Raw genomic sequence first — 11,550 nt, 5'->3', positions numbered from 1 at the left:
TCTTGGATCCAAAATCTGTTTATCTTTGGCCCACGTTACATGTCTATAGACAATTTTTTTTCAAAAAAATTGCCCGAAGGACATTACCGAAGGAATCTTGTTGTTTCTAACTTATTATTTTGTTAATAAACTATTTATACCTTTATTATATCGTTTTTAATTTTATTGCACCGAAATAAATTAAATATTGGTGTGTTTTCATTACAACTATTGTGAATTGTAATCCACGGGCAATTGGGCTGGTGCGAGTCGGAGAAAAAAGGTTCCAAAACCCGATTTTGGGAGAATCGGGAAAACTATATGTCCAAAAATTTTAATAATTATAAGAATGGATAAATCTTGACAAGGTCTATCCAATTTGGCAAAAATATTGCTTAGGGTGTACTAATTAGGAAAATAAACCGCTTGGCCATTTTTCGGGTAGGTCGGTGCGGTTTAGCGGGTCAAAGGTACCCCCCCCTAAAAATACGTAATATTTCAATAATTTATTGCGAGAAAACTATAAGGAAAAAATTAATAAATTTAACAGAAATGGATAGCTCTTGGTAACGGCTATCCATTTCTGTAAAATAAAAAACATTGTTTTCATTTTTAAAAAAATTTTGGACAAGAAGTTGTTTGAAGTTTTTGCGCTCTAGATATATACTAGATCCAACTCCATCTCGTTCAGGGGCCTGAACGCTGTCAGGCAAAACATGACGACAACTCCTGTTAGGGTTCAGGTCCCTGGCCTCAATTTGCAGCAAGAGATAGGCAGCTCAATTCGCTATACTAGCGCAACTTGCCTTACACATTCAGTTGCAACTCCATCTCGTTCAGGGACCTGAACCCTGTCAGGCAAACACACAAAACCCCCGAGCCATTATTTTTTTGTTTTGTGTTTGTTATTATTTATGTTTATTGTTTATTTTTCTTTCTGTTTCCTTTCCGTAATACAATGCCTTTTAACTTTATAATTTTTTTTTCATTTATTAGAATATTACTTAATTAAGCAACGGTATAATTTCATTAAAATTACTGTAATAATTGTGAATTTCCACTCATGGGCATTCGGGTAGTGGAACCGGTTCCAAAACCCGATATCATTACTGTGTACCCTATTTGACTTATTTTGTGCAATACATAATAGTTTTATTTATTTTCCTTCACTTGCCCACCCTTTTTTAAGTTAAGGCTGGGCCATATCTTTTAAAGGGGGTATTTTGAACGAAAGAAAACCGCTTGATAAGCACCTACACGAGTAATGACCCATCAGCTATTTTTCAGGTAGGTAGGTCGGTGCGGTTTAACGTGTCTCGGGTAATTCCTCTATCCCAGTGCACAAAATTAAAATATCTTTATAGGTAACAATATTAGGTCTAAATAAAAAAAATTTACAGAAATGGATAGCCGATGATGGGGGCTATCCACTTCCGTAAAATTTTTACTTAAAAAATACCTAACCGAGTAGTAAACCGATTGGATATTTTTGTCGGTGTGGTTTGACGGATCTTGAAACTAAATGAATTATAATCAGTAAACTATAAGCTCTATATTTGAAAAAAATTCCAGGAATGGGTAGCTCTTGATAAGATCTATCCATTTGTTTAAAATTATCGCATTAAAACTTTTTTACTAAGGTAGTAAACCGGTTTACAATTTTTTGTTAAGTTCGGTGTGGTTTCACGGGTATCGGGTAACCCCCACCTCCCTGATTTATGTAAAACTTAAATAATTTTTTGCGGAAAAACGATAAGTCCAAATTAAATAATATTTACAGATATCAATAGCCCTCATCAAGATCTATCTATTTCTATAAAAAATTTTGATTAAATATTCATAGAAAAAAAAAATTAAAAAGGATTATATTTTTTACTTTTGTCAATAGGGTCGAGTATATCGCTAGAGCCGCAAAAACTAAAAAAAAACGTCTTGTCTCAAGTTTTTTGTTAATGAATATTTTTTCATGATTTTTACAGAAATGGGTAGCTTTTGATGAGGGCTATCGATATCTGTAAAATTTATTTAATTTGGACTTATAGTTTTTCCGCTAAAAATTATTGAAGTTTTACATATATCAGGGAGGTGGGGGTTACCCGATACCCGTGAAACCGTACCGACCAAAGCAAAAAATTGTAAATCGGTTTACTACCCTAGTAAAATTTTTTAATGCGATAATTTTGCACAAATGGATTGATCTTATCAAAAGCTACCCATTCCTGCAATTTTTTTCCAATATAGAGCTTATGGTTTACCGATTATAGACCAAGATCGGATGCTGAGTTGCCAAGGCTGAATTCCGACCTGCGGTATTTGTTCTCTCGGGCCCTATAGGAGGGAAATGAAAAATAATATATTTAATTAAGTTGTAGTTAGTTTTATTACAAAATCTTTTGGAATCGTGTACTATACCTCTGTGCTGATATAATACAAAAAATTTTATCTCCAAAAAAGCTGTTATTTTTCCAGGAAACTTTTTGAAAGGTACTTGTTTACCTTTCCACAACACCCCCCACCCCCTCCCCGTATTACAACTGTAGAACAAGAAGCAGACGTTTTTCTAAGTAAATTTCTGTTTCCTTATGAAAAAGTCCTTTAGCATAATCAGATAACTTAAAAAGACTAATTTTGTCAAATAACTCATTACGGACATCACAAACTACACTACTCATGACATAAAAAACGAAAACAGTTTGACACTACAGTCACTAGTCACAGTCAATCACTTAACGTCTGCTACGGTACATTGTAAACAAGTACCTTTCAAAAAGTTTCCTGGAAAAATAACAGCTTTTTTGGAGATAAAATTGTTTGTATTATATCAGCACAGAAGTATAGTACACGATTCCAAAAGATTTTGTAATAAAACTAACTACAACTTAATTAAATATATTATTTTTCATTTCCCTCCTATAGGGCCCGAGAGGACAAATACCGCAGGTCGGAATTCAGCCTTGGCAACTCAGCATCTGATCTTGGTCTATAATTCATTTAGTTCACGATCCGTCAAACCACACCGACAAAAATATCCAATCGGTTTACTACTCGGTTAGGTATTTTTTAAGTAAAAATTTTACGGAAGTGGATAGCCCCCATCATCGGCTATCCATTTCTGTAAAATTTGTTTATTTAGACCTAATATTGTTACCTATAAAGATATTTTAATTTTGTGTACTGGGATAGAGGGATTACCCGAGACACGTTAAACCGCACCGACCTATCTACCTGAAAAATAGCTGATGGGTCATTACTCGGGTAGGTGCTTATCAAGCGGTTTTCTTTCGTTCAAAATATCCCCTTTAAAAGATATGGCCCAGCCTTAACTTAAAAAAGGGTGGGCAAGTGAAGGAAAATAAATAAAACTATTATGTATTGCACAAAATAAGTCAAATAGGGTACACAGTAATGATATCGGGTTTTGGAACCGGTTCCACTACCCGAATGCCCATGAATGAGGAAATTCACAATTATTACAGTAATTTTAATGAAATTATACCGTTGCTTAATTAAGTAATATTCTAATAAATGAAAAAAAAAATTATAAAGTTAAAAGGCATTGTATTACGGAAAGGAAACAGAAAGAAAAATAAACAATAAACATAAATAATAACAAACACAAAACAAAAAAATAACGGCTCGGGGGTTTTGTGTGTTTGCCTGACAGGGTTCAGGTCCCTGAACGAGATGGAGTGGCAACTGAATGCGTAAGGCAAATTGCGCTAGTATAGCGAATTGAGCTGCCTATCTCTTGCTGCAAATTGAGGCCAGGGACCTAAAACCTAATAGGCGTTGTCGTCATGTTTTGCCTGACAGCGTTCAGGCCCCTGAACGAGATGGAGTTGACTAGATCCAATAGACCAGTTTCGGATGCTGCGTTGCAAAATTTAAAAAAATCCAGGGGGGTTTCGATTGCAGGGGGAGATAGGAAAAAAGGGTGTTTTTGATTTATTTACCCTAGTAATACTTTTCTAATTCAGGAAATGTTCTAGAATACTACACTTTAAGACATTCTGCGTCTTCTCCAGTCTTTATAAATAATTAATCATCCCTAGTTTTCCACTACTTCAATAGTGGAAAACTTACCTTCTACGGATTACCTGAATTATGTAGTATTTTTCACTATTTTTCTTTGGTCGAAATTGTAATCCAGTTAAGACAAAAATCACTTTGAAAAAATACTTCCATAAGAGCCTGTGTTCTAAAAGGGTGGAGTTTTCTTTTGATGGCTGCCGACAGCGTTGTCGGACTACAAGAATCCTGCTATCCGCACGGTGCAGGAGGTCTATTGGTAGTCTACAAAATAAAATATTCTCTAGAAATTTTTTGAAAGAATAGCAGACTAAACTAAAACTAGTCAATGCGATTTAGCTAGCTGTGTAGTGCAGTAATACCTTGCATAACCTACCGGAATTTCAAACAAGCGGCGCTATATGTTTTTGTAAACAACGTAAAAATTAACGTCAAGAAAAAAGATTACGTTGACGTTTATGCGTTAAATTAACGGCCCCCCAAAAACCCGTTAACGGAATTTTTACGTTACACGTTACGTTAAGTATCGTTCAGACTACAGCTCTTTTCTACGTATAACGTATAACGTATAACGTTAAAAGTTTACGTTTGTACTTCGTAAATTTCGCAGCGTTTTTTACGGAGCCATATTTACGTAAATGTGTTCGTAGACTGTTCAGACTACACTGTCAAATTTACGTAGAGTAGGCTAGATTCTGCGGAGATTCTAGCGTCTGCTGTAGATTTTTGTACCTGTTGTAGCTCTTTGTTATATTTATTGATAAAAGTTCTGAGGACGAAACGTTCTTCTTCTGACCAATTTCTTGAAGACCTAAAATAGAATAAGCAATAAACCAAAATAGTTGCAAAAGATTTCATGAAATAATATTTACTTTTTGATTTTCTTTTTCGGTGATTTTTTGGGGGGCGACTTGAATTTGTTAGGGGAATTCTTTTTGGCAACTTTAGTAGGCCCAATATTTATTTTTAAAATAAAAATTAAAAAAATTAATTATTAAATTTACAATTCTACACCTGACATATCCCAGAATGAATAAACAGGAGAGAAAACCTGAAAAAACAAAAGAATGTAGACAAGCGTAATAGATTTTGGCTACGTAGTGCGTAGAACGTCCCAAAAACTTATGTAAAAATGAGATCAATCTCATTTTTACGTACGCTCAGTTTTGACTTCGTTTTGACTACGTTTTGAGTTTACGTATTACGTACTACGTAGAGCGTTGTGTCTGAACACTCCTCCGTTCCCAGCTACGTAACTCGGAGCGTAAAAACGTTATACGTAGTACGTAAAACGCTCAAAAAGGCTGTAGTCTGAACGTGGCTTTAAACGTCACATCACTACCTTCTTCTAAAGTATGTTCACATCATTTTGCAAGTGACGATGTTTTCAAACAAACAACGCCTTCATAAGAGACTCTTTGACCAGATCATCGCTGCAGTTACGAAAGATGGGATGGGGGGGGGGTTCCCAAAATTTGTTGTTCTGAACACAACCAACAAACGGTCCCTTTCTTGATTTTTGAATACGTAGAAATAAGGTATCACATCGAAGCTAAGCGGTACAAAAAACATCATTCAGGAGTTGAAAACAAAGCATCAAAAGTTACATAAATTGTCATTGATGGTAGTTTAAATAAAAAGCCGGAGACGTATCATGAGATAAATGATAAAGCGTTGAATTATTATTTATTATTATATTATATTAGGTTATTCTTCCTAAAGTGGTATTCCACATATCTCGTTTGCTTTAAATAAAATAAAAATCCTTAAAGTAAGTAGATTTTGAACTAAAGGCGATATACGCGGTAAAATCGGTAAAATGATAACTAACCCGGGTAGTCAGCGCCCCTAGCGGATGCCCCAAAATTTTCTCAAGCTTTAGCAGACGCCAAAGCAAGCAGACGACAGTTCTTCGACGGTCAGACCTATTGCCATGCCGGTTCGACAGGGCATGCACTTTTTTGGGCGAGTTACCAAAAGGACTCCAGGGTAAACGACTTTTGGTTGCAGGTTTCCGACACTTGGACATCTGGCACACGACGACAGGACATCTGCCCATCGACTTTAGGACTAGTGGTTCCCGACATTTGGACACACAACAAAATGTTGCTGAACCCAATTAGCAGAATACTCGACCAGTACTCAGCGACGAAAAGACTTCCAGTTAAACGACGAGTGGACTCCCAGGCAATCGACGTCCGAACTCCCGGGTAATAGACGTTTGGAATCTTTTTGTTTTTGTTTTCTTTTTTTTCGAGTGTTCTTTACGACATAGGAACTCCTCATCCAGCGACAAAAGGACTCCCAATCCAGTGACGCACGGATTTGCTTATTTGTTGCAGCTGAAGGATCGTTAAGAACATAGGTATTTTTAATTGACTATGATTATTGTATAGATATTTGTGCTTACATTTATCGGCTGGATAACTTATTTATTTTTATTATAGAAGAAAAGTTTAATTACAATTATGTAAATATTGCACTCTGAAATGGAACGAACATGGGTAACCATGTTTGTTCCAGTCAGACTTCTTTCCCTTCTTGCATTCTGAAATGGAACGAACATGGGTAACCATGTTTGTTCCAGTCAGACTTCAGAACACAAACAGATTGTAGTTCAAATGTTAATGTATTAAACAACATAAATACAAAATTCTTCGTTCACGGTTGTACAATTTTTCTGGGTAGATTCACATATGGCAATCACGATCAAACGTAAATTTAAACAGTGCTTGGTTACACTTCGGCAGGACATAAGGAAAAAAAAAATAGTAATAACTTAAAAAATAACACAAGGCTTAAAAATAACACAGGCAAGGAAGCCCCTTAAACAACTGCTTGCCGTCCTGGAACTCCAGGCCTTCGCTGGCCAGACATTCTTGCGATTTCACAAAATTCTCGACTAATTCGTAAACAACACTTTAGTTTTCGTTAAAGGACATGTCCAAAAAGTAAATAAAACAATGACACAATTATTGCAAGTGGCTCTAAACTCACGTAATTGTATTCAATTTTTTTACATTACAGTAATAAGAGAATCTATAATCTAGCCGATAAATCCAAGCAATAAATATAAGATAAATATAAGCTAGACAATAATTACAATGAAATATGAAGACCAATCGAATTTAAAATACTTACCGAAAGAAAAAGAGTCCAAACGTCGCTGGCCCGGGAGTTCACTTGTCGTAATCTCGTAAAGGACTTGCTGGGTTCAGCAATATTGATTGTCGCGCCCAAACGTCGGGAACCAGTAGTCCTAACGTCGCTAGACAGATGTCCTCCTGTCGCGAACCGGTCGTCCAAGTGTCGAGTGCCAGAAGTCCAAGTGTCGGAAAACCTGGAGTCCTTTGGGCAACTAGCCCAAAAGTCCCTATCCCGTTCGACAGGGCAATAGCCATAGAGAGCTATTGCCCTGTCAGTGCTAAAAACCCCATCTAGCGACGGCTATTGCATTTTACATTACCTACATACATTTTTACTTGATCGTGACACTTGTCTAAAACTCTAACAAGTGATGTAGCAATTGGCATGTTATATTTCACTAATTACTATTGATATTTCAGTAAGTATTTCTTTCTAATTGGTTTAATATGTTTGATGGATTGTTAAACTCAATGTTTGAATTTTGTCTCTGGTAGATGATCTCATTATGACACTTTTGTCAAAGTGATATATAGCAATGGGCATGCTAGAATGTCTCTTTCACTCATTGATAGCCTATTGATGTTTAAGTAAGTGGCTCTTACCTAGCAAGACAAGTTTTCTCCAAAAACGATTGATACAGGGTTGTAGATCTTTTTACGCTGATCATTTTAAATATAGGGTTTAGGGTGTGCAAATGAGCGGGAGTGTCCGTAAAACGCGTACAAAGTTTCGAGTTTTACGGAACTGACGCGCTGCCCGAGCCGGCCAGAAGGGTGGTCGGGCGGGGGGGATTGCGCGTACCCATGGGAGAGGGGACAGTGAAGGGGGGTTTACCTGAGCCACACCATACGGCCCCATATTTTCCCATTGCCTCGCATGTCAACGGTGGTGTAATGTTTAGCCGGTTAGCCGGTGATGCGAAAGGTCCGATGTTCGAATCTCGTATTGCTAGGTAAGTGCCGTAAGTTTTTCTTAATTGATTCACTCATGACTGATTAATAGTTCAACTCAATTTTTGAATTTAGTCCCTGGTAGATATTCTGAATTGGCGGTAGATAACATTCCAGTCATCTTTTGCGACACCCGAAAATTGTTATCTACAAGCAGTCCCAAAGGGAATATAGGTTCGCGAACGGTCGAGATCTTATACAACTTTCGAAACTCGATTCCGAGGTGACCTTCCTAGAATTCTTTTTATCGAGCCAGAACATCCAATGTTCAAATCCGATGAATGCCCATCTTTGAATATCTGTTTTTACGCAATTTGTAACGAAGTGAAATACTGAAATGATATTTAAAATCAAAAGTGTCCAAGTGAGAGGGGTGCCGATTGTATTAGGTTAGACATATGGCTTTTCCGAGAACTTGGTTCAGGTTAACCTTTTTGAATAACTTTGATTGTAATCCGTTGTAAACTGCGACCAGCAACGTGACTCACCTTTAACCGACTTTTAGATTTTGTATTTGAAACATCTCTTCACTTCGTTAGCTTTTGCGTGATTGGAAAAAAACGGACTTGGAATAAAGTTGGGACTTCAAATGCAAAAATCTAAAAGTCGGTTAAAAGTGAGTCATGTTCCTGGTCGTAGGTTACAACGGGTTACAATCAAGGTTATTCACAAAAGGTTATCCGAACCAAGTTTTCGGAAAAGCGGCTCTTCCCTAGCAATTCAAGTTTTACTATCGAAAAACGATTAATACAGGGTTGGAGATCTTTTCACGCTGATCATTTTTAATATAGGGTTTATGGTGTGCAAATGAGCGGGAGTGCCTGTAAAACGCGTTCAAAGTTTCGAGTTTTACGTGGCTGACGCGCTGCCTAAGCCGGCCAGAAGGGGGGTCGAGTGGGGGGATTGCGCGTACCCATGGGAGAGGGGCAGTGATGGGGGTATACTTGAGCCACATGCCCACATCATATCTAAGGCCATGTTTTCCGTTTGGATTTTCCTTGGCACCACGGCTATCATGTCAACGGTGGTCTAATGATCAGAAGCCCAAGCTGCTAATTAAAAGTACCGAGGTTCATATCGGACCAAAAAAAAATTTTAGCATGTTAAAATTTTTAAATCCCAACAGTATAAAAATACAATATCATGCGAAAATCAATGAAAGCACTCGCAATAAAATTGGGACGTTATTGCATTTAACTAAACTACAGAGAAATGCTACAGCATCATGAAAACACATTTAGTTTTTAGAAAAAAATTCAATGAAAAATATTATGAGATAACTTTACAATATGCAACATTATTACAAGTTTGCAACCTACGGGGTTGTTAAGTCTACATAGCATTATTAGTATTCTTCTCAAACTCAAGTGAAATGATATAACATCATTATTACAAAGAATATGTTTTATTTATTAATACAAAATTTAAGAGTTGGTATGTATTCATATTCAGAAAGGCTACCAATAGCCGTCGCCAGATGGGGGTTTTAGCACTGACAGGGCAATAGCCCTCTATGGCTATTGCCCTGTCGAACCGGCATGGCAATAGATTTCACGGTTCTTCGACCTCCAGTTTATGGTATAGGAGTTATGGTAGGCGTACTCCCAGAGGCCAGAGATACATAGAATGTTTTATCAAGTCTTTTATACTGTTAAATAGATGTTGGAAAACAGCTACTGTCCGTTTTGGCATCTGTTGGACCTTTCTGTTGCATTTGGTAAACGAGATAGACTAAATTGACGAAAATAAAAATTGAATTTTATTCTTTCCTCATTGAATTATTTATTTAATAGGATTGAGTAAATTTTAAAAAGAATATTATTCATGAAAAATGGTAAAATATAGGATTTGTATGATGTAAATCATCGTTCCTGAATGGAACGCTAAAAGACCAGGAATTTTCTGCCGCTAGGTGGCAGGTGGATAGCTCAACCAGTTGTATCTAATTTTTATTTGAGTTCCTTTCATTACAACAGTAAGCCTAATATTTTGGGAACAACCAGTATCCAATGCCTTTTCCTACTTCCAACATGCTTCATTTAATCTTTAATCACTGCGTAACACAAATCATGTTGCTGCAAAATAGTCGCAGGGTCCGGATGAAAAATGATTTCAGAACTTTTTCTTTTTCTCTTGGACTCTCTTTACTTCTGTGTTTTTGGATAGGAAATTGTCTCATTTAACTACCTGAATACGGGATAGTTTTAGGCTTTAATTGAAATTTCTTATAATCTGGTATAACATTTATTGTTAAAAACTTGTTCAGTTTCCATTCCGTTTATTTGAACATCAATAAGTTAGAACTGCACAGTTCGCATCAATCAGGTATCACTTACGAAATGCTTATATTTTAAAAACCAAGTCCAGTGCGCGTATAAGGGAGAGCAGGGGCAACTGGAAGTTCGTATTCGTGGACAGGAGCAACTGGGAGTTCGTACTCGTGGACGGGTGGGACGGGCAAGTGATCACCTTTGGGCTGGAATCCAGCTTCATCAGCGGCCCAGGTCAAAGTGAATTTCTGGCCTTCAGGGGAAACCCAGTAAGAGGATCCCTTGTTGGTGTTGCCTAGGACTTCACCGTACGATTCTTTGCCGTAAGAGTCGTAGGTGACTCCTTGCATTTTCTTCTGAACTTGAGACTCTTCACGGGTAGTGTAGTCAGACTGGGCATAGCTGTGGGTTGAAAGGATTAAATCTTTTAAATCTGAGTATTTTAAATCCCTATGGTAATGATGTGAAGAATTAAGTTGACTTACCTCCATTGGCTGCTGCCATCGAGGTTGCGTTCGTCAGATTGGCTGGTGATGGTGATATCAGCGTATTTGTTATCCTTGTTGTAGCTGGGAGTAGGGTAAGCTGGTGCAGGGTAGCTAGGAGTAGGGTACTTTGGTGCAGGGTAGCTTGGGGTAGTATAGCTGGGGGCTTTGTATTCCGGCTTGTAGCTGGAAGGCGCAGCGGCAGCAACAGCCAAGAAAGCGGCGATGACAAACTACGAAAAGAAATCGAAACTTTTCAATGAGCGATGAAAATGTAAACCAATAAAATCATAAGAAATTCAATTTACTAGTTTCATGTTGCGTACTGTTGATGAATTGAACAACTGATGGCTTGAATCACCTTCAAACGGGTTTATGTAGCCGGCAAAATAAAGGGTGTGTCGCTTGTATTTCACTTATTGACCTACTTTTAAAAGCGATGATCACCGTTCTTTGGTGGTTAACTATGCATTCCAGGCCATGGCTCTTGCAATGCAGTGATTGCATGCGGCAAATAGGAATCAATATCTACATGCTTTTGCTGATTCTTCAGCTGTTGTTAATTGAGCAATTAACATCCATTCTTGTCGATTCTAATGATTTCCGCAAAGACTTTGACATTGAAGGAGTAGGAGGAAATCAACATACCCAGTTCTAACAAATTCAATAGGGTAAAAGAGCGAATTGGGA

At 37.3% G+C, this 11,550-nt stretch overlaps 1 protein-coding gene across 1 annotated transcript; it reads right to left on the bottom strand.

The window, feature by feature from the left end:
• Positions 1 to 10,366: 10,366 nt before the first annotated feature.
• Positions 10,367 to 11,327, bottom strand: LOC116916440 (endocuticle structural glycoprotein SgAbd-4). The gene is made up of 3 exons (XM_045169350.1): positions 11,169 to 11,327; positions 10,861 to 11,093; positions 10,367 to 10,777 (listed from the first exon to the last, which is right to left on the bottom strand). The coding sequence occupies exons 1-3, from the start codon at positions 11,175 to 11,177 to the stop codon at positions 10,456 to 10,458; spliced, it is 564 nt and encodes a 187-aa protein (XP_045025285.1). The 5' UTR covers positions 11,178 to 11,327; the 3' UTR covers positions 10,367 to 10,455.
• Between the last annotated feature and the right edge of the window lie 223 nt (positions 11,328 to 11,550).

Source organism: Daphnia magna, linkage group LG2, assembly GCF_020631705.1.
Source record: "Daphnia magna isolate NIES linkage group LG2, ASM2063170v1.1, whole genome shotgun sequence".
In the NCBI taxonomy this organism is placed as follows: domain Eukaryota; kingdom Metazoa; phylum Arthropoda; class Branchiopoda; order Diplostraca; family Daphniidae; genus Daphnia; species Daphnia magna.
The sequence above is the reverse complement of the archived record's forward strand: the minus strand, read 5'-3'. Positions and strand labels throughout refer to the sequence as shown.

Excerpts from the sequence above, each read along its gene's own strand:
- LOC116916440 (XM_045169350.1), bottom strand. Across the intron at positions 10,778-10,860 it reads GATGGCAGCAGCCAATGGAG|CTATGCCCAGTCTGACTACA; the intron begins GTAAGTCAACTT and ends TTCAACCCACAG.